Raw genomic sequence first — 23,056 nt, 5'->3', positions numbered from 1 at the left:
TTTGAAAATGAAACCTTATTGTTTTACGACGTAATAGGGCTTATAGTTTTATGCGCAATTTTTCACATTTACAGCAAAACCCACTTTTCAAAGGACCAAGTCACTTCTGAAGTCACTTTAAGGGGCTTACATAACAGAAACCACCCATAAATTACCCCATTTTGCAAACTACACCCCTCAAGCTGTTCAAAACTCATTTTTAAAAACTGTTAACCCTTTAGGTGTTCCACAGGAATTTTAGCATGAGCCAAGAACCAAATATGACGATATCGGTACCACCCGGAGTGACTAGATGTAGTATTTGTAACAAAATTTAATCCAAGTTATGTAAATACACACTGAACATGTCATGTGCATATATATATATATATATATATATATATATATATATATATATATATATATATATATATATATATATATATATATATATATATATATATATATATATATATATATATATATATATATATATATGTTACTCCATAATATCTTCAACATCGGACTCTGAATCTGACTGTTGTTCTACTGGCTCGTCTTCAGTACCCTTGTTCTGGCATGTCTGTAATCTGCACATGTCTGTGCACTTCAGGCCATTGCTGAGGCAAGTACACTGAGGAAGTTCACATGACCGCACACACTTGCAGGACAGTAGCTGTATAATAGCTTCTGGTGCTGGTGCCCCTTGCATCCACTTGACAACAAGCTTTCCGTCGTTATCTATCATCCAACCGCAGTCTGTTGGGTTTGCAACCCATGGCTGGCTCTGCAGACTTCTCCTCCAGATCGCAGCCTGGTAGTTTGCACGCAGTGCATGCATGAAAAGGCAGTCCTGGCAAGGAGGGAGTTGACTTGACTCTACCACTCCACGTCTGGCACAGAACAGCTGATAACGGAGCCTGTTTACCTCAGTTGTTTGGGTAGTTGGCAGGTACATGTGGCAGGTGATTTCCTGTAACTTCTCAAAAAGTTCGGTAGACACTTCCCATGAACGACCAACTTCCTGAAAGGCATCCTGGTATGTCTTGTTCATCTTCAACTGCTTGAGTGTCGTCATCTTCCCACGGCCAGCGAATGCACTGACGGTGTCACAGCCTGTAAATGCATGCATACCAATCAATGAATCACATACGCTGCCTCCCAATGTTCGGCTCAGAGTGGTGATATCCAGGAATCTTGTCCGGTTCTGTGTACCGCATTTCTGGAACAGGTGGGATGGGATTTTGTGGCACATGCCCAGACACAGGACCATGACATCAGTATCCTCCGAAGTGATGATGACCGACTTGTAACCAGATTCTGCTGCATGAAGAGCATGGAGAAGGAGGCGTGTGTCTGCTTCTTCTTGATTTGACTTAAGGTCAGCAGCCTCTTCCCACTGTTCTTTGGTGATCTTAAAGCAGAGCTGCTCACATGTGACATACAGCTCCTTCTCCTCAAGCTTCTCCCTGTGGTGTTTCGCCTTCCATTCTTCTACCAGAAACTTTATGAGACTTGCCTTGTTGGAGGAACTACTTAGAAGCTTTTTCCACTGCTGGATGTTGTGCCCATGTTGAATGTTCTTGAAATGGATCCCTGTGCCTTCATATCTGTTGACTCTTTCTGTATCTTTGATGGATGTCTCCTTGTAGACGTCAAAGACAATATCAATGCGCTTGCTCTTAGCACCCTCATGGATAGCGCGACTCATTGCTGTGCCTGCTAGCTGGCCAAATGTTGCATTGTTTCCCTTCAGTTTCTGAACCAGGCTCATCCCATCAATGATGGTTGCAGAGGGCTCGGGGATCACTTCTGCAGGACGAGCATTCCTCTCCAACTCCCTTGCGAGGGCAGCCTTGTTGGTCTTGCGGATAGACCCATCACCATTGGCAAGTGCCCATGGCAATGGACCCAGGGGATGAGTCAAGACATCACTCATTTGTAGCTTTCTGTTCTCAGCTACAAGTATCATCTGGCCAAATAGGTTTCTGTCAGCCTTCAAAATTACCTCCTTGCCAAGACCTTGTCTGCGTGTCTTCATTTGGATGTTAGAGAACGTTTTAAGTTTGTTCTTCGTCATCTTGTCATGAAACAATGTAGTTGGCTTATCGGTACCCAAACGCTCATCCTTGAATGTTTGATATGCATCCTCTCCTATACTGTATGCCCCTTGAAGGTCTTTGGCTACATCTGGTGGTGCTACAGTCGCTGTTGACAAACTGATAAGTTCACCATTATGCTCTTTGTTGAAGGGGTTCACCCAACCTGTCTCCAGCAGTTGAACGAAAGATTGGACATCGGCTTCATCTCTTCTAATCCTAGACACCTGTAGGTCTGAATGGCTGAAGTCAGTATATTGTTGGCCTACCAGGGCCCTCAGCTGCCTCAAGTACATACTGCGGTACTCTGATGTCAGGTAGAACCTGGAAACAGCTCCAACTTTGAGGCTGAAGCCTTTTGTGCCCCCTGGTGTCTGGGTGTCTTTGTTGATTGTCTCTTCAATGGTCTGGTCCACAGGAATTCGTCCAAAAGGATTCTTGCTACCGATCTGGACCGAAAAGCCACCTTGCATGAAGTATTCATGGACCTCTGGGTGTTCTATGGGCAGCCGAGACATTGTGGCATAGTAATAGGTTAGGCATCGGGCATAGTTGACCTTGTCATAGGCAAAACACCATGGTATCATCTGTCGGATTGCTCCTAGGTGAAGCATCCAGTTGCCTTCTCTTGAAGCTCGAACCAGGGCCAGCATGGTCTCGACCATGTCCAAGTATGACATCCAGAATGCTGAGAGTTGTTCATTTCTGAGGGTCTCAAGATAAACTTGAAAGAGCTTCAGGGTAAGTGTGCAAGATTCATTATCCAAGAGCTTTTCGAAGGATCCCTGCGACACACTGATGCGAAAGTTTGTGATGTTCTTCAGTGTTTCATCCAGATGGTGAAGGTCCCTTGCATGGTTTTCTTCTAGCCATGGAAGGAAGTTTTTCCATGCAAGCCTCATAAGTGCTTCATAGACCAGCTTGTGTAGTCTCACTGCTCTGTTGTACCTCCGGCCGTCCATCACTCCAGACACTGATCCTTCAGCGATTACACCGGATTCAACACACAGATCTCTAAGGCCTGCATCCTGAAATCTGTTCCCTATGATAGAGAGGAGATTACAGATTGTGTGGAAGACACCCATTCTAATTATAATGTTCTTGAACTTCTCCTGTTTCCAGATAACCTCGGCAGCTTTGGCATAGAGTGCTTGATCAAACACACACACAATTCTGTTAAGCTTCAGGGTCTGCATGATGGCATGTGTTTGCTCCAAGACTTCATTCACAGTGGACATGGCTGTTGCAGGAGCATTGATAGTGGGCAGGTAGCTTACAGTGTCCTGGGCCACTACAATGTCGCTGCGGATTTTTATGTTGAACCCAGTCCAACTGCTGGTGGTCTGATCCTCATGGTCTGACATTCTAGCCAGAAGCCAGATATGGTTTTTGGTTTTTGAATCCTGGACCTCCTTGGTAGTGTTAACATTCGAAGTCTCAATCCTGGGTGGCTCTCCCCGCTGCCCAACATTGTATATCGGTAGCATTAATTCTGTCTGAGTTATGCTTCTTTTCTTCGACTTGGTTACATCTGGCAGGACTTTCTTTGTCACAGAGCATGCAACATTGGACTGAACAGCAATGCCATTGACTCTATGAGATGTACCTGCTCCACTTAGTGTCTCCTCAAGTCTGTCAATGTTATCCCAGGCCAGGGTTGTGAACACACCTGGGTAGATACTTGCTGGCATTGGGATGTCATCCTTTGAACATTCCAACTTCTGGATACAAAGGGCTGTATCGATCTCCTCAGCCATTGAATATGACACACAGTGGCCAAGACGATTCAGAGTTCGAATCAGTTCTGTATTGCCGGTCAAAGACTTAACTGCAAAGGATAGCAGTACGTGCTTTGGTGGCTTTGTCTTTCCATTGGTAACAGCAAAAACCAAGTCACTGCCGAAGGATGTGGCAAGACGTTGAGCTCTTTCACAGGTAGTTTGGCACTCACAATCTCCTGTAAGCAGGGTTTGCAGGAATTGAGTGACTAATGCAGGAACGACATTCTGATCTGTATTGGGAGGCCATGGCTGACTCACATCTTGCTTCTTGATCTCATTCCTTAGCTGCATTGCTGCTTTGGTTACGATATCTCCAGAGTTAGCAGCTCTTGCTTCTTGCAGATCTTTTGTCATGCTGTGTACTTGCCGGACAAGGTCGTCCATTGATAGGCTACATGGATAGACTAGAAGCTTACCTTTCTCATCTGAGAGAAAGCGGAGTGATTCCCCAATCTCTGTTTCAAGTTTTCGTCGAACATGTTTCTTTGTCGATGGTTTCAGTTGGATGATACCACGGGATATCATTAATCTCTCAAGTCTAGATGTGAGGTTTATCATAGGCAGTACTTCTGGGTTTGGGAACAATTTAGTCCTTATATACAAGAAGAGTTCTTCAAGGGCCTCTTTCTCTGCCTCTTCGTAGCGTACTTCCTCGCTTTCGACCTGATTTTCAGCTGCACTAGACCTACAGGCCACTTGGGAATCATCTTTTGTGAATAGTTTGTAGCACGACTTGTGGTAGTGCCCCTCTGCAGCAACAAGGTCTCTGCTAAGTAAACCAAGTATTCTCTGTGTGCCTTTCCTTATCGCTGCTCTGCGGATCGTCTCATCTGCTCGTAGCTCAACACACTGGACAATTGGCTCCCTTGTTTGTTTTCCTTTTAGGTACTTGCTTGACTTCTCACAGAAGATACATACTTTGGCATACACCCTGCTATCACTGGGGGCACCCCTCGGTAGCTTCCTCATGGAGATTTTGCTTGCTGTTTCGACATTGACACCCTTGCCAAGGATAGAATCCAGTGACTTCTTCATTGTAAAGATACTACGACATTTACGGTGATATTGTATGTGTGGTATTTCTCCTTCTTCAAGGCCCTTAGCTGCTACCAGGACTGATTCATGCTGCCTGATCTCTGCAGCCCTAAGCAATGTTTTCCAGGAGTCCAAATCCTTAAGGGACGCCAGATCATCGCTGTCATCATTAGAGCAGTGTATGATACAGTCGATCCGTGATTTCTTCCTTGCTGGTACTTCCATCATGCCGTTAGATAGTCAGTAAACACCTGCAAACACAAAGAAAAACATTAAAATTTTATTTACCGTATTTCCTGGCGTATAAGACAACTTTTTAGCCATGAAAAACATGGCTCCAAGAGGGCGGTTGTCTTATACGCCGAATACAGCCGCCGGGGGGAAAGGCCGCCGCGCAGGGAAGGAGGAGGCAGGGGCCCACCTTCATGAGGCGCTCGTTCTTAGAGCTGGGAGCGCTGGTGCTAGGTGACTGTTCCCCCTCTCTCCACAAGTTCCTTACCAGCAGCAGCACACAGTACAGGACTACAGGACCTGTGGTGATGTCACGGCCATGTGATCAGTCACAAGCCTGGGAGGTGTCAGCCTCTACAGAGGGAGATAGGAGCTCTGCAGAGAAGACCGGAGAGTCCTGTTCAGCACAGAACGTGTATGTGTCAGTGTGTGTGCGTGTGTTGGGGCACCTCAGGGTGTCTTCAAATGTGACATAGCCCCCTAGATTTCTTCCAGTAAAATTTGCACTCCAAAAGTCATTTGGCGCTCCTTCCCTTCCGAGGCCTGCCGTTCCCCAATACTGCAGTGTACGACAACATATCGGGTGTTGTTGTGTTCGGGAGAGATTGGTGAACAAATAGTGGGGTGCATTTTTTGCTGGTACACCTCTTAAAAATAAAAAAATGAGCCTAAAATGACACCTTCATGTAAAAAATGCACTTTTTCCATTTTCTCAACCAAGTGTTTCCAACTACTGTGAAACACTGGTTGGGTCAAAGTGGTCACTATACCCCCTAAAAGATTCCTTGGGGGTGTAGTTTCCAAAATAGGGTCACTTTTTGGGGTTTCCACTGTGGGGGTACCTCAGGCAGCCTTCAAATGTGACATGGCCCCCTAGATTTCTTCCAGTGAATCCGCCACCCAAAAACCACATAGCGCTCCTTCCGTGTTGAGCTGTGCTGTGTGCCCATACTTTAGTTTACGAGTACATGTGGGGTGTTTCTATAAACTGCAGAATTAGGGTAACCAAGTTTGGGTTTGCCGTTAACCCTTGCTAGGTTGCAGGTAAAATTGGATTACAATGTAATATCTGGAAAAAAAATGAAATTTTGAAATTTCGCCTTCATTCTGCTAAAATTCCTGTGGAACACCTAAAGGGTTAACAGTTTTTAAAAATGAGTTTTGAACAGCTTGAGGGGTGTAGTTTGCAAAATGGGGTAATTTATGGGTGGTTTCTGTTATGTAAGCCCCTTAAAGTGACTTCAGAAGTGACTTGGTCCTTTGAAAAGTGGGTTTTGCTGTAAATGTGAAAAATTGCGCATAAAACTATAAGCCCTATTACGTCGTAAAACAATAAGGTTTCATTTTCAAAATGATGCCAATATGAAGTAAACATGTGGGGAGTGTAAATTAATAACTATTATGGGGGGGTATCAGTATTTTTGTAAAAAGCAGAGAATTTCAAAGTTAAAAAATTGCCGATTTTTCCAAAATTTCCGAATATTTAGCATTTTTTTTATATAGAAAGGTAAAATATATTGACTCCCATTTAGCACTGACGTGAAGTACAATATGTCACGAGAAAACAATCTCAGAATGGCTTGGATAGGTGAAAGCGTTCCAAAGTTATTAGCCCATGAAGTGGCACAGGTCAGATTGGCTTAGGCACTTGGGTACAAATAGGCCTAGGGCTGAAGGGGTTAATAAGCTACGTATATGTAAGGGCTATCATATCAAAAAATAAACTACAGACATGCATCTACCTAAAAATACCAAAGAAAATTAGTCACTCCGGGTGGTACCGATATCTGGCCCGGCTCATGGACTAAGCTGTAATTTTTCCATATTTGAGACCAGAGTCATGTGAGGTCTTGTTTTTTGCGGGACGAGTTGACGTTTTTATTGGTAACATTTTTGGGCACGTGATATTTTTTGATTGCTTTTTATTCCGATTTTTGTGAGGCAGAATGACCAAAAACCAGCTATTCATGAATTTCTTTTGGGGGAGGCGTTTATACCGTTCCGCGTTTGGTAAAATTGATAAAGCAGTTTTATTCTTCGGGTCAGTACGATTACAGCGATACCTCATTTATATCATTTTTTTATGTTTTGGCGCTTTTATACGATAAAAACTATTTTCTAGAATAAATAATTATTTTGGCATCGCTTTATTCTGAGGACTATAACTTTTTTATTTTTTTGCTGATGCTGTATGGCGGCTCTTTTTTTGTGGGACAAAATGACGCTTTCGGCGGTACCATGGTTATTTAGATCTGTCTTTTTGATCGTGTTTTATTCGGCGGTATGATAATAAAGCGTTGTTTTTTGCCTCTTTCCTTACGGTGTTTACTGAAGGGGTTAACTAGTGGGACAGTTTTATAGGTTGGGTCGTTACGGACGCGGCGATACTAAATATGTGTACTTTTGTTTTTTATTTAGATAAAGAAATGTATTTATGGGAATAATTATTTAGGATTTTTTTTTATTTATTTATTTTTTTCACACATGTGGACTTTTTTTAAAAACTTTACTGTGTCCCAGGGGGGGGGGGGGGACATCACAGATCACCGATTTGACTTGGAGCACTGCAGGCTTACCAAGCGCCTGCTCTGAGCAGGCACTCGGTAAGCCACCTCCCTCCCTGCAGGACCCGGATGCCACGGCCATCTTGGATCCGGGACCTGCAGCGAAGGAAGGAGGTAGGAGACCCTCGGAGCAACGCCATCACATCGCGTTGCTCCGGGGGTCTCAGGGAAGCCCGCAGGGAGCCCCCTCCCTGCGCGATGCTTCCCTATACAGCCGGCACACCGCGATCATGTTTGAGGACCGCTCCTGGCACATAGCGCCGGATGTCAGCTGCGATAGGCAGCTGACACCCGGCCGCGCTCCCCCTGTGAGCGCGGCCAATCGCGCTGGACGTACTATTCCGTCCTTGGGAAGTAGGGCCCACCCCACATGGACGGAACAGTACGTCCAATGACAGAAAGGGGTTTTAACCCCTTCATGACCTTGCAGTTTTTTGCAATTCTGACCAGTGTCCCTTTATGAGGTAATAACTCAGGAACGCTTCAACGGATCCTAGCGATTCTGAGATTGTTTTTTCGTGACATAGTGGGCTTCATGTTAGTGGTAAATTTAGGTCGATAATTTCTGAGTTTATTTGTGAAAAAAACGGAAATTTGGCAAAAATTTTGAAAATTTCGCAATTTTCACATTTTGAATTTTTATTCTGTTAAACTAGAGAGTTATGTGACACAAAATAGTTAATAAATAACATTTCCCACATGTCTACTTTACATCAGCACAATTTTGGAAACAATTTTTTTTTTTGCTAGGAAGTTATAAGGGTTAAAATTTGACCAGTGATTTCTCATTTTTACAACAAAATTTACAAAACCATTTTTTTTAGGGACCACCTCACATTTGAAGTCAGTTTGAGGGTTCTATATGGCTGAAAATACCCAAAAGTGACACCATTCTAAAAACTGCACCCCTCAAGGTGCTCAAAACCACATTCAAGAAGTTTATTAACCCTTCAGGTGTTTCACAGCAGCAGAAGCAACATGGAAGTAAAAAATGAACATTTAACTTTTTAGTCACAAAAATGATATTTTAGCGAAAATTTTTTTATTTTCCCAAGGGTAAAAGGAGAAACTGGACCACGGACGTTGTTGTCCAATTTGTCCTGAGTACGCTGATACCTCATATGTGGGGGTAAACCACTGTTTGGGCGCACGGCAGGGCTCGGAAGGGAAGGAGCGCCATTTGACTTTTTCAATGAAAAATTGGCTCCAATCTTTAGCGGACACCATGTCGCGTTTGGAGAGCCCCTGTGTGCCTAAACATTGGAGCTCCCGCACAAGTGACCCCATTTTGGAAACTAGACCTCCCAAGGAACTAATCTAGATGTGTGGTGAGCACTTTGAACCCCCAAGTGCTTCACAGAAGTTTATAACGCAGAGCCATGAAAATAAAAAATAATTTTTCTTTTCTCAAAAATGATTTTTTAGCCCACAATTTTTTATTTTCCCAAGGGTAATAGGAGAAATTGGACCCCAAAAGTTGTTTTCCAGTTTCTCCTGAGTACGATGATACCCCATATGTGGGGGTAAACCACTGTTTTGGCACACGTCGGGGTTCGGAAGGGAAGTAGTGACGTTTTGAAATGCAGACTTTGATGGAATGCTCTGCGGGCGTCAGGTTGCGTTTGCGGAGCCCCTGATGTGCCTAAACAGTAGGAACTCCCCACAATTGACTCCATTTTGGAAACTAGACCCCCAAGGGAACTTATCTAGATGTGTAGTGAGCACTTTGAAGCCCCAAGTGCTTCACAGAAGTTTATAACGCAGAGCCGTGAAAATAAAAAATGTGTTTCCTTTCCTCAAAAATATTTTTTTAGCCCAGAATTTTTTTATTTTTGCAAGAGTAACAGGAGAAATTGGACCCCAATATTTGTTGCCCAGTTTGTTGTGAGTACGCTGATACCCCATATGTGGGGGTAAACCACTGTTTGGGCACACGTCAGGGCTCGGAAGGGAAGTAGTGACATTTGAAATGCAGACTTTGATGGAATGGTCTGCGGGCGTCACATTGCATTTGCAGAGCCCCTGATGTGCCTAAACAGTAGAAACACCCCACAAGTGACCCCATTTTGGAAACTAGACCCCCGAAGGAACTTATCTAGATGTGTGGTGAGCACTTTCAACCCCCAAGTGCTTCACAGAAGTTTATAACGCAGAGCCGTGAAAATAAAAAATAATTGTTCTTTCCTCAAAAATTATGTTTTAGCAAGTAATTTTTTATTTTTGCAAGGGTAACAGGAGAAATTGGACCCCAACAGTTGTTGCCCAGTTTGTCCTGAGTACGCTGGTACCCCAAATGTGGGGGTAAACTACTGTTTGGGCGCACGTCGGGGCTTGGAAGGGCGGGAGCACCATTTGACTTTTTGAACGCAAGATTGGCTGGAATCAATGGTGGCGCCATGTTGCGTTTGGAGACCCCTGATGTGCCTAAACAGTGGAAACCCCTCAATTCTAACTTCAACACTAACCCCAACACACCCCTAATCCCAACTGTAGCCATAACCCTAATCACAACCCTAACCCCAACACACCCCTAACCACAACCCTAACCGCAACACAACCGTAACCCTAATTCCAACCCTAATCCTAACCCTAATCCCAACCCTAACCACAACTGTAACCCCAACACACCCCTAACCCTATCCGTAACCCTAACCACAAGCCTAATCTTAACCCTATTTCCAACCCTAGCCCTAATTCCAACCCTAACCCTAAGGGTATGTGCCCACGTTGCGGATTCGTGTGAGATTTTTCCGCACGATTTTTGAAAAATCTGCAGGTAAAAGGCACTGCGTTTTGCCTGCGGATTTACAGCAGATTTCCAGTGTTTTTTTGTGCGGATTTCACCTGCGGATTCCTATTGAGGAACAGGTGTAAAACGCTGCGGAATCCGCACAAAGAATTGACATGCTGCGGAAAATACAATGCAGCGTTTCTGCACGGAATTTTCCGCACCATGGGCACAGCAGATTTGGTTTTCCTTAGGTGTACATGGTACTGTAAACCTGATGGAAAACTGCTTCGAATTCGCAGCGGCCAATCCGCTGCGGATCCGCGGCCGATCCGCTCTGTGTGCACATGCCATAACCCTACCCCTAACCGTAACCCTAACCCTAGTGGAAAAAGAAAAAAAAATATTTTCTTTATTTTATTATTGTCCCTACCTATGGGGGTGATAAAGGGGGGGGTTTATTTATTATTTTTTAATTTTGATCGCTGTGGTAGAACCTACCACAGCGATCAAAATGTACCTGTAACGAATCTGCCAGCCTGCAGATTCGGCGGGCGTACTGAGCATGCGCCCGCCATCTTGGAAGATGGCGGCGCCCAGGGAGAAGACGGACCGACTTCGGGAGGATCGGTAAGTATGAGGGGGTGGTGGGGGGGTGGATCGGAGCACAGGGGGGGGGGGATCGGAGGACAGGGGGAGCGGACAGGAGCACGGGGGAGCGGACAGGGGGACGGAGGGGGGTACCTGACAGAACGGAGGACTGGGGAGGAGATCGGGGGCGGTGGGGGGGGGGCCAGTACATGATTTCCAGCCATGGCAGATGCTATTGCAGCATCGGCCATGGCTGGATTGCAATATTTCACCATTTTCATAGGTGAAATATTGCAAATTGCTCTGATTGGCTGTTGCACTTTCAACAGCCAATCAGAGCGATCGTAGCCACGTGGGGGCAAAGCCACCCCCCCTAGGCTGAAGTACAACTCCCCCTCTCCCTGCAGATCGGGTAAAATAGGAATTAACCCTTTCACCCGATCTGCAGGGATGCGATCATTCCATGACGCCGCATAGGCGTCATGGGTCGTGAAGGGGTTAAAAGTGTAAATGCCAAACCGTTAAAAATTATTTTTCATATTTTACTAAATTAAAATACAAATGATCATATTTTTTAAGAAAATGTAAACATTAATTATTTTTTTATTTTTTTTTTTTGAATCGCTGGAAAAAAATTTTTTTTGATGGCACCTTCCCTTTAAGTATATATTGGGACCTAGTGTGGGTTCTTGGGGAAAATTTTAACTCCAGAAAGCTTGGCAAATAACACAAATCACCTGTGGCAGCAAACACTAAACTATTATTAAAGAATCTAAAAAGGGTGGTGGAAAGGGACTAAAGCTTCCTGGGCCATTTAAAGACAAGTTTTCAGGACATGACCTATTGTGCAAATTAAATTTGAGTTACAGGTATTTATAAACTGGAAGTAATCAATTTAAAAAAAAAAAGTAAATGTAATTTTACAGTGTTCACACTAGCCACCAGCCGCATACATTAGATGGCTGTTGACTTTGTTTGGTCAACTTTCCCTCACACAAAGGAGCACCCGTTCAGTTGAGTGCACGTTTCTTTATGAGAAAGCCGCTGACAAACAGAATTAAGTGGTAACAGAAAAGTAAAGTGGTTACTGTTCGACAACAGCTTAGTAAAAACATGCTGAAGCACTGGGGTAGTGCAAAGACAGATTTTGCCCTTACATACAGAGATCCATCAAAGGTTGTTGGATCCTGCTCTGCATGCAAAGATCACAACCCAGAAGTTGAGATCTGACTTGCAAGAGTCAGGACATTTATGGGGAAATTAGGACCTTTATGACAACTTTTTTGGAGAACACTCACTGAACTCTGTGTGAAGCTTTCAAAAATGGGGCAGCCACAGACTGGCGATAAATACAGTAAGTGAAACTAGGAAAATTGATAGCGTTATGATACTGTACCTTCAGACAAAACAAGATGGCATCAACTGTAGGTTGTCATCAGTCCAAGTAACCTGCAACAAGATTGATTAGAAATGAGCACACATGCTAGTCATACATACCACACATTTAGAGTACGGATTTTTTTTTTGTCTTGCCCCGCAAAATTCAGAAGAGAGGTGAGGCAGCCAACCCACCTTTACTCACTCCCGAGTGAAAAAGGCAACTTTAATCTACGATAGCCTAAAATCTCAAAGCCCATAGCTCGGGGCTCAGAAAGGAACAGCCATCGATGAGTGGAAGGGTTAATAAATCACTAGCCAATAATAGGGTAAGAAAATCAGCACAAGTCAGATCAAACCAATGAAATTTACCTTTATTATCCTGACATCCAGATCACCTAAAGAAAACAGAAAAAGGTCATGAAGCAACATAAGTTACTAAAGGGAATTACCGTAGACCGCAGGGACAAATGTGGCTCAGAGCATGAATTGTAATCACAGATCTCAGGTGAAACACGGACTATGCAAACTCATCACGGAACGCCACAGGGTACTTATGGAGCTCGCCCACCACTTGTTCTACTAGAACTGGGATGAATGACGCAAGACAGTTAACCCTTTAAACACATTTACGAGTAATTTGTCAAGTCATGACAAACCCACAACATATCTAGACAGATTTAACCCTTACATTAGCTCATGTAAATGCACCTGTAAGGTCTACAAAAGGGTCACGAACAACATGATCACAACCTTCGGGCTAAAGCAGAGGACACATTAGTAAAGATGATAGGTGTGTTGCTTACCTGCACAAGTCTTCTCTGGCAGAAAATCCGTGTATGTCACAGTGGTCGTAGTCTACTAACCATCTGAGGGGAATGAACATTGAATATTATTCAAGTGGAAGTTATAAATCTAATATATCATGGGGAGCAGCAGCCGGGCAGAGACCCCACATCACTGGGAAAGCAGTGGGCACAGCACAAGCCTGCTCAGGGCATGAACATAATCATTGGTTTTCAGGTGAAACACGGACTATGCAAACTCATCACAGCAGGCTGGAGACACGGGGCGTTACAGGCATCGCTGGGCATACATTCGGCCAAGTCCCAGCAAACAAATCCACGACAGTGATCACAGGGAAGGAGCGCAGCCTCTCTAGGGTCAGTAACGGGCAGAGCGGAGTGCTAGCTCCAGGCACACAACGAGGCGGAACACCCCACAGGGCCGCCATTGCCGCTCCCGGACACCAAAGAATAATAAGAAGCCTGTAGTGACGTGTCCGCCACAGGACTGGGCTACTGACCGCACATGGAAAACGAGGGACAAGCCAAGTACCACAGAAAGCGCGGGAACACGGAGCCACCGCGTGCTCAACAACATGGCGGCCTGGAGGTCAGAGAGACACAACGCCGCACACACACAACTCCGCGACCGGAGAACAACAAACAAGTCCCGGCCCGCGCCCCCGCACTAACCTCAGGAACGAGCTGGAGCAGCGGAGCTTTGTTGTGCACCGACCTCAAGCCCGTAGGTAAGTGAGAGCGTCTACTGCAGCAGCAGCTCCTGTAATGGAGGCTAAGGTTCTGGGAAGGGGAGGGGCCGCCCACAGCACAAAGCTCCGCCTCCTACCGGGAGGGGACTGGGGAGGAGACTGGTCAGGAGGAGGGGCCTCCTCTCCTGTCCGTCCAGTACTGATGGGCGCTCCGGCTCACCTTGCACGTGGCGCTACTTTTCCCGCTTTGTCCAGTCCCTGCACTGTAAAAAGTAAAAACTGGCCTCATTACATGCTGCTGGTGTGGTGTCTAGTGAAGGGTTCTTAGCCATGGTCTCAGATTGCGGCTCCTGGGATCAGGCCCTCACTCCTAGTCTGTATTGTGACTTGTGTGATTTTCTAATAGCTGATGTTTGTACGTGTTGTTTCTACATTAGTTAGTGCTGTGACATCTGCTGGCGCTGGGTACGATTCTTATTCTTAAAGGGAACCTGTCGCCCCCAAAATGGAAGTTGAGCTAAGCCCACCGGCATCAGGGGCTTATCTACAGCAGTCTGTAATGCATTCTGTAATGCTGTAGATAAGCCCCCGATGTATCCTGAAAGATGGGGAAAAGAGGTTAGATTATACTCACCCAGGGGCGGTCCCGATGCGGTCCAGGGCCGATGGGTGTCGCGGTCCGGTGCTGGGTCTCCTATCTTCTTACAATGACATCCTCTTGTCTTCTTGCTCCAGCGTACGGGGCAGAGCAAAGTACTGCAGTGCGCAGGCGTCTGGCCTCTCTGACCTTTCCCGGGGCCTGCGCACTGCAGTACTTTGCTCTGCCCTCAACAGGACAAAGTACGCCGGAGCAAGAAGACAAGAGGATGTCATTGTAAGAAGATAGGAGACCCAGCACCGGACCGCAACACCCATCGGACCTGGACCGCCCCTGGGTGAGTATAATATAACCTCTTTTTCTCATCTTTCAGGTTACATGGGGGGCTTATCTACACCATTACAGAATGCATTATAGAATGCTGTAGATAAGCTCCTGATGCCGGTGGGCTTAGCTCAACTTCCATTTTGGGGGCAACAGGTTCCCTTTAAAAGTAAATCCTTGCATACATGTTCCAGTCTCTTACAGAGTAAGGCCGGGGTCAGACTTAACGTATCAAAATACAGTCCGTTTTTTACTGTCAAGATAAGCAGAAAAGTTCCTGAACAGTGATCCGTATTCAATGCGAGGATGCGATTTTTTTTCTCCAAAAAGTATCCGTGTGTCATCCGTACGGGCTTGCAAAATGGACATATAATGGATCCATGTTCTCAAATATTCGTGAAAGCATATATACAGTCTATATGTGTGTGTGTGTGTGTCAGTGAGACACATATATATTTATATTTAATACAGAGCTAGATAGCAGAAAAGCCAGTAATCAACCGCCGGCTTTTGCTCTCTCCTTCTCAAACCCGACAGGATATGAGACGTGGTTTACATACAGTAAACCATTTCATATCCCTTATTTTTTTTTTTTTACATATTCCCAGGGTCGGACTGGCCCACCGGGATACCGGTGAAATGCCCGGTGGGCCCCGACCCAGGGAGGAGGAGAAGGAAAGAAAAAAAACGCGGGCCCTTTAAATCTTCGGGCGGCACCGACCGCCGCCACGACAAGGGCCCCCCCCCACGGTGCCAGCGCTGGCATCAGGCCCCCCTTCTAATACTTACCTCTCCTGGTTCCTGCGGCAGCTGCAGTGTTTTCAGCTCCCTCTGTCTCAGGGCAGAGGGTGCGATGACGTCATCACTGCGCGCTCAGCCTCTCTGTCCTGAGCGTTGCAGAGCCGGAGAGACACTGAGTGCACCGGACCTGCGCTGGGAACGGGAGAGGTGAGGATTTTTTTTTCTCTATGTCTGACTGGGGCCCATAATAATTTATGAAGGAGAGGGGGGGGGGCATAATACTGTGCAGGGGGAGGGGGGCATAATACTGTGTGGAGGAGCTGGGGGAGGAAATACTGTGCGGGGCATAATACTTTGCATTGGGGGCAATAATACTGTGCGGGCGGCAATAATACTGTTCAGGGGTGGGCATAATACTGTGCGGGGGGGCATAATACTGTCTGGAGGAGTGGGGAGTCCATAATACTGTATTGAGGAGCTGGGGCATAATACTGTGTGGAGGAGCTGGGGGGGCGTAATACTGTGTGGAGAAGCACGGGGCCCACAATACTGTAATGTAGGAGCAGGGGGCCCATGATGTGCTGTATGGAGGAGCATTACATGGGGCCCATAATACTATATGGAGGACTATGTGGGGCCAATAATACTGTATGGAGGAGCATTATATGGGAACAGTAATACTGTATGGAGGAGCATTATATGGGGCCAATAATACTATATGGAGGACTATGTGGTTGCCCATAATACTGTATGGAGGACTGTGAGGTGCCCGTAATACTGTATGGAGGACTATGTGGTTGACCATAATACTGTATGGAGGACTATGAGGTGCCCGTAATACTGAATGGAGGACTATGCGGTTGACCATAATACTGTATGGAGGACTATGAGGTGCCCGTAATACTGTATGGAGCACTATGTGTTGACCATAATACTGTATGGCTGACTATGAGGTGCCCATAATACTGTATGGAGGACTATGTGGTTGACCATAATACTGTATGGAGGACTATGAGGTGCCCGTAATACTGTATGGAGCATTATGTGTTGACCATAATACTGTATGGAGGACTATGAGGTGCCCGTAATACTGTATGGCGCACTGTGTGGTGCCTATATTTTGTACTATATCTGTTTTTTTATCTGTGCATCAGGAATCGTGGCATGTGTTAAAGGGGCCCATGAAAACCTGGAGCCGACCCTGGCGACAACGCACATCAAGAGGAATACCGGCTGCTACTGTGACAGGGCGCTCTGCTCTGTGACAGGCCATGTGTTGAAGTCACATAGCAGTTTTGTTAAATGACTCCTGCAGCCTTTGATAGGTCGGCGGCCTTTCAATGTTACTGCTATGTGACGTCAGCGCGCGGCCTGTCACAGAGCAGAGCGCCCTGTCACAGCTGCAGTCGGCAGCCATTGTAACGACCACGCCAAATATGAAGCCACAAGAAGATGCTGGGGAGCGCAAGAAGGTGAGAAGAATCCCCCCCTCTGTATTTGGGCAAGGTAGTGGCCATAGGGACGGACATAGGGGCCCAGGGAGGGTACATTAAATAAAGGGGCCCAGGATGAGGACATTATTACTGGAAGGGGCCCAGGATAGGGACCTTATTAAGGTGGACATTGGGGTCCAAGATGGAGACATTAAATAAAGGGACCAAGGATCTGGCACCTTATTAAATAAAGGGGTGACATAATTACTGTATTGAGGTCAGGATGAGGAACATACATTATTGGTTTATGGTGGCAAATGGGGACATAATTGCTGTAGGGGCCAATCAGGGGACATTATTACTGGTGTAATTTACTTTTGATCTTACTGTCTTCCATGGGGAGAACAAAAGGGTCCTGCTACTGAGCAGGGTGGCACTGTCTTTTTTTTCTTCATCTGACATAGTATAGAAGTCGAGGAAAATAGTAGGGAATGTGCTCTGGAAGCGATCAGCTATAGCTAACTGTGTTATTTTCTGCAGAGACGAATCTTTGCTGGAAGAAGTAATGGCGGTCTGCACTGGATGAAGAAAAAATACCTCAACTGCAGATGTCACCGGTGAGTCAGTGTGTTGCTTGCACATTTACACTATATACTGTGTACAGAGCTCCTGTGTATAATGTCACTGGTGATCACTGTATTACCCGTACACTATACAATATATACAGAGCTCCTGTGTATAATGTCACTGGTGATCACTGTATTACCAGTACACTGACACTATATACAGAGGTACTGTGTACATTGTCACTGGTGGTAATAACAGTGTTTTTAGTATTGTGGTTTGTATTCATAATCAATATTGTAGTATTCGGGCACTATGTGTTGATAATTTGTGGTCTGAAATAATCAAAAGATTGGGCGCACCGCCATATGATATCCAAAATGTACCGAGGGTGCAATGTCAGTAATAGAATTAATTATTTAGGCAAATAGAGAAAAGCATTAATGCAAAGAAAATTGCACACCATCCAATAATAAATAGTCATAAATAAAAAAAATAACACGCTGATTTTATTGAACAATTCAAAAAACAATACAAACCGTTAAAAACATAGTTATAAAATACAAACACCATCCGATACACACAGGTAATAGAGACCGTAACCTAGTATGGTATTGACACCCAAATATAACCTAATGGCTCATGAGGAGATGTGCAAGAACCCCTATTTGGACAGCATAATATATGATTCATTTATGCACATGGGACAACCCTATGCAAAACATATCCGACAGTTGTCCAAATGAGTATGGAGCTGAACCAGCCAAATAGGCTTAAGGGTCACCTATACATAAAAATATTTTACTAGGTCCCACAAGTATATGCGGAGGAGGCCCCCCATAGAAATACAACCTGGTGACGGAGCGATGCCAACAACTAGGTAATTTGTGGTCTGGTCACGGCGTGGCAGTATTTCTCCTTGTATGTGGTATCATGTGGTATCATGTGGTCCCTATATGCTTGTAATGTTTATTTTTATTTATTTTTAGTCATTTATATAGCGCTATTAATTTCACAGCGCTTTACAGACATTATTGCCACTGTCCCCGATGGGGCTCACAATCTAGATTCCCTAGCAGTATGTCTTTGTAAATGTGGGAGGAAACCAGAGTACCCAGAGGAAACTCACGCAAACATGGGGAGAACATACAAACTCATTGCAGATGTTGTCCTTGGTGGGATTTGAACCCAGGACCCCAGCGCTGCAAGGCTGCAGTGCTAACCTCTGAACCGTGCTGCCCTAATATGTCATATTATTTGGTTACTGTGTGGTGGTAATATGTGATCTGTTCATGGTGTGGCGGTATTTGTCCCTTGTATGTAGTATTATTCGGTCACTACACTGTGTTCCAAATTATTATGCACATAGAGTTTAGGAGTGATAAGGTTAGAATTTTTTTGTTTGTCATTTAAACTCATTGATGGTGATGTGTGTCAGGGCTCTTTATATCACTGAAAGCAATTGCAGATACCTGTGGACATTAGTTTGGAAGGTGTGTCCAAATAAAGGCAAGACTACTTAAGAAGGCTGTTCCACATTATTAAGCAGCCTACATTTTTTGCCAAAATGGGAAAGAAAAAGGATGTGTCGGCTGCTGAGAAGCAACAAATTGTGGAGTATTTAGGTCAAGGTATGACTACAATCAACATTGCCAAGACACTTCATCGTGATCATCGCACAATCAAGAAGTATGTAGCTGATTCCCAGCACACGCGTGTGCGTGCTGATAAGGAAAAATTGAGGACTCTTTCCAACAGGCAATTGCGTAAGGTTAAAAGAGCAGCTGCAAAAATGCCTTGTCATAGCAGCAGACAAGTTTTTGAAGCTGCTGGTGCCTCCAACGTCCCCAGAACAACAAGATGCAGGGCCCTTCAGAGGTTTGCAGCTGTGCGTAAGCCATCCTGTCGACCACCTCTATCCACAGCACACAAGCAGAAACGGCTCCAGTGGGCCAAACAATACATGAAGACTGACTTCCAAACTGTTTTGTTCACCGATGAGTGCCGTGCAACGCTCGATGGTCCAGATGGATGGAGTGGAGGATGGACACCCCATGAAAACACGGCTAAGGCGCGAACAAGGAGGAGGTGGAGTAATGTTTGGGGCTGGAATCATGGGGAGAGAGATTGTCAGCCCCTTTATGATCCCTGAAGGGTAAAGATGAACTCCATAATCTATGTGGAGTTTCTAAAACAACACTTCCTGCCATGGTTCAAGAGGAAGAACCGTGCTTTCAAGATCATTTTCATGCATGATAATGCACCGTCTCATGCTGCAAAAAACACATCTGCATCTCTGGCTGCTATGGGCATAAAAGAGGACAAACTTATGGTGTGGCCACCATCTTCCCCTGACCTCAACCCCATTGAGAACCTCTGGAGCATCATCAAAAGGAGTGTCTATGATGGCGGGAGGCAGTTCACATCTAAGCAACAGCTCTGGAAGGGTATTCTGTCCACATGCAAAACAATTGAAGCAGAAACCATCCAAAAACTGACAAATTCAATGGACGAGAGAGTTCAGAAGCTTCTTTCGAACAAGGGGTCCTATGTGCAAATGTAACATCACCTTGAATAAAGTTTTCACTTGAAAACTGTTTGATTTCATTTTGTAATAAGCTGATAATGCTTATAACTTCACAATTGACCATTTTTTTGTTCAAAATAAAAAAAAAGGTTGAAAACTCTGCTGTGCATAATAATTTGGATGCATTTTGAGTGTTTATCTTTTTTAAAAAAGATACTGTTTTCATAGGCAGTTTTTTCCAAAACATTGCAATTATACTAGAATAGTAGATGACTGGAAAATAACAATGACTGCAATTCAGATAGGTAATTTAGGGAAAATATGAGGAAACGTTATTTGCATAATAATTTGGAACACAGTGTATGTGGTCTGGTCATGGTGTGGTGGTATTTCTTCCTGTATGTGGTAATATTGGTCTTGGTATAGTGGATTGTGTTGTGTATGGCGGTCATTTGTTCTCTCTGATATTAATTAGAAGATTCTTTATTTCCATTAGAGTTTTAATGCTTTGTACACAGCGGCGGAGATGCACTTACAGGGGGTTTCCTGTGGAAAAAAGTAATCACCTCTCCACAGGATAAGTGATAACGTATTGATTGGTGGGGGTCTGACTGCTTGGACCCACTCAGCAAAATGTGGAACTTTTTATCCCCATTAGACTGGAGTGGCATGTCCGACTAGATCACTGATCCATTCATTCCCTCAGTGGCTGCACTTGTTTTTTTCTGGAAGCCCCAAAGAGAATGAATGGAGCTGCGGTCAGACATCCCACCTGTCGCTGCATTTTAAAATAGTGATAAAAGTGTCCTGTCAGGGATAAAACTTCCCCATTCTTCCGATCGGTGCAGTTTCTAATGGTCGGACCTAAGCGATCACCTATCCTGTGGAGCCCATGGATCGGTGATAACTTGTTTTAACCAAGAACCCCATTAATGTAAACTACCGTAATTATACATCCCAGTTATTGGGGCACATGGTAGATGTGCAGCAGCCGCCGGTGTTTTACAGCCGATGCTCCACTATAATGACAGATATTTGCATATAGCTGTAGGGTGGGCCCCTAGAGTCCATTCCCCTGGTGGGCCCCAGACACCCCAGTCCGACCCTGCATATTCCTCACTACTAATGTTAGAAGTGTCTGTGTGCAAAATGTGGGAGCTTTAGGTGTTAAAATAAAGAGTTAAATCACGGAAAAAACTGGCATGGGCTCCCGCGCAATTTTTTCCCAGAGTGGGAAAGCTAGTGACTGAGGGCAGATATTAATAGCCTAGAGAGGGACCATGGTTATTGCCCCCCCCCCCCCCCCCCCGGCTAAAGACATCTGCCCCCAGCCACCCCAGAAAAGGCACATCTGTAAGATGCCCCTATTCTGGCACCTAGCCTCTCTCTTCCCACTCCCCTGTAGCGGTGGGATATGGGGTAATAAAGGGTTAATGTCACCTTGCTAATGTAAGGTGACATTAAGCCAGGTTAATAATGGAGAGATGTCAATAAGACACCTATCCATTATTAATCCAATAGTAATAAAGGGTTAACTAAACACACACACATTATGAATAAAGCATTTTAATTAAATAAATAAACACATGGGGTTTTAATATCTTTATTGTACTCTCAATCCAACTGACGACCCTCGATCTTCTGAAAAAAAAGGAAAAATAAAAAAACAACAATATCCCATACCTGTCCGCGGTACAGTCATGTCCCACGATGTAAATCCATCTGAAGGGGTTAAATTATTTTACAACCAGGAGCCTGCTAATGCAGCTGCCCCTGGCTGTAAAAACTGGGGAATGAATGGAATGCAGCTTCGTTGACTTGCGGTGATGCGCCCTCTGGTGGCATAAACTCATATGAACTCTAGCGTGAGAAAATATTCAGAAAAATTCCCACCCCATACTGACATGACAAGGAAGAGGTGATTTTTCCAAATAGTTGCATGATGCTCTGCAGGCTTTTTCCTCCCTTAAGGGCTGTTTTACCACAGCTCCTATACTTAGTCAACCGGATGTTTCCCAGCCCTTTGTTGTGGAGGTTGATGTGTTGGAGGTGGGAGTTGGGGCTGTGTTGTCTCAGGATCCATCCCCTGGTAAATGGCGTCCATGCGCCTTCTTTTCTAAAAAATTTTCTTCGGCTGAGATAAATTATGACATGGGTAATAGGGAGCTTTTGGCAATTAAATTGTCATTTGAAGAATGACGACATTGGTTGGTGAGGGCTGTCCATCCTATTACAGTTATCACTGACCATAAGAACTTGTCATATCTTCAATCGGCTAAACGTCTCAGCCCTAGGCAAGTTAGATGGTCCCTGTTTTTTTACTAGATTCAATTTTGTGGTCACTTTCCGTCCAGGAGTCAAAAATAGCAAAGCTGATGCTTTGTCCCGGAGCTTCACTGGTGGTGGTGACCATGAGAAATGAGGACCGTGTCCCAATTTCCAGAAGGGGGTAGCCATTTCGGCATTGTACCCTGAGCTGAGGGTGAGGTGTTGGAGGCCCAGGGGAACGCCTCGGCCTCCTGCCCTCCAGGAAGGTTATTTGTGCCACCTAATCTGTGCCTCAAAGTAATTGGGGAACATCACAACTCTGTGCTTGCTGGTCATCCAGGTGGTAAGGCAACCGCGGACCTCCTTTCTCGTTGTTTTTGTTGACCGGGGTTGAATCGGGATGTGGTTGAACAAGTAGCTACTTCTAGTTTCTGCGCACGTTCTAAAGTATCGCATACCCGTTCGTCTGGTACATGTCTTCCACTACCTATTCCTAGTAGACCATGGACACACTTGTCCATGGATTTTATTACTGACCTACAGGTATCTGCAGACAAGAATGTGGTTTTGGTGGTTGTAGATAGGTTCAATAAAATTGTTCACTTCGCCGCATTACCGGCACTTCCGAATGCCAAGACTCTTGCTCAGGTGTTTATAAGATCGTGAAGCTTCACAGGGATCCCTTCAATGTGGTGTCAGATAGGGACCCAGTTTGTTTCCA

General features: G+C 45.0%; 1 protein-coding gene, 1 long non-coding RNA gene and 2 other non-coding genes across 4 annotated transcripts; 1 reads left to right on the top strand and 3 right to left on the bottom strand.

Annotated features, from left to right (window-relative positions):
* Positions 1-478: 478 nt before the first annotated feature.
* Positions 479-14,004, bottom strand: LOC143795089 (uncharacterized). Its single transcript, XM_077280996.1, has 5 exons — positions 13,864-14,004; positions 13,192-13,254; positions 12,758-12,783; positions 12,405-12,457; positions 479-5,145 (listed from the first exon to the last, which is right to left on the bottom strand). The coding sequence occupies exon 5, from the start codon at positions 5,120-5,122 to the stop codon at positions 479-481; it is 4,644 nt and encodes a 1,547-aa protein (XP_077137111.1). The 5' UTR covers positions 5,123-5,145; positions 12,405-12,457; positions 12,758-12,783; positions 13,192-13,254; positions 13,864-14,004.
* LOC143797496 (small nucleolar RNA SNORA79) lies at positions 12,531-12,675 on the bottom strand. Its single transcript, XR_013220514.1, has one exon. It is a non-coding gene; the product is annotated as a small nucleolar RNA SNORA79 (small nucleolar RNA).
* LOC143797499 (small nucleolar RNA SNORD126) lies at positions 13,371-13,445 on the bottom strand. The gene has a single exon (XR_013220516.1). It is a non-coding gene; the product is annotated as a small nucleolar RNA SNORD126 (small nucleolar RNA).
* A 2,709-nt stretch (positions 14,005-16,713) lies between the features above and the next one.
* On the top strand, positions 16,714-17,594 carry LOC143793971 (uncharacterized). Its single transcript, XR_013220359.1, has 2 exons — positions 16,714-17,015; positions 17,517-17,594. It is a non-coding gene; the product is annotated as an uncharacterized LOC143793971 (long non-coding RNA).
* The last annotated feature ends 5,462 nt before the right edge of the window (positions 17,595-23,056 follow it).

Source organism: Ranitomeya variabilis, chromosome 1 (genome assembly GCF_051348905.1).
Source record: "Ranitomeya variabilis isolate aRanVar5 chromosome 1, aRanVar5.hap1, whole genome shotgun sequence".
In the NCBI taxonomy this organism is placed as follows: domain Eukaryota; kingdom Metazoa; phylum Chordata; class Amphibia; order Anura; family Dendrobatidae; genus Ranitomeya; species Ranitomeya variabilis.
The sequence above is the reverse complement of the archived record's forward strand: the minus strand, read 5'-3'. Positions and strand labels throughout refer to the sequence as shown.

What these genes read in the sequence shown, in the direction of transcription:
- LOC143795089 (XM_077280996.1), bottom strand. Translation starts at nt 5,122, where the DNA reads ATGATGGAAGTACCAGCAAGGAAGAAATCACGGATCGACTGTATCATA.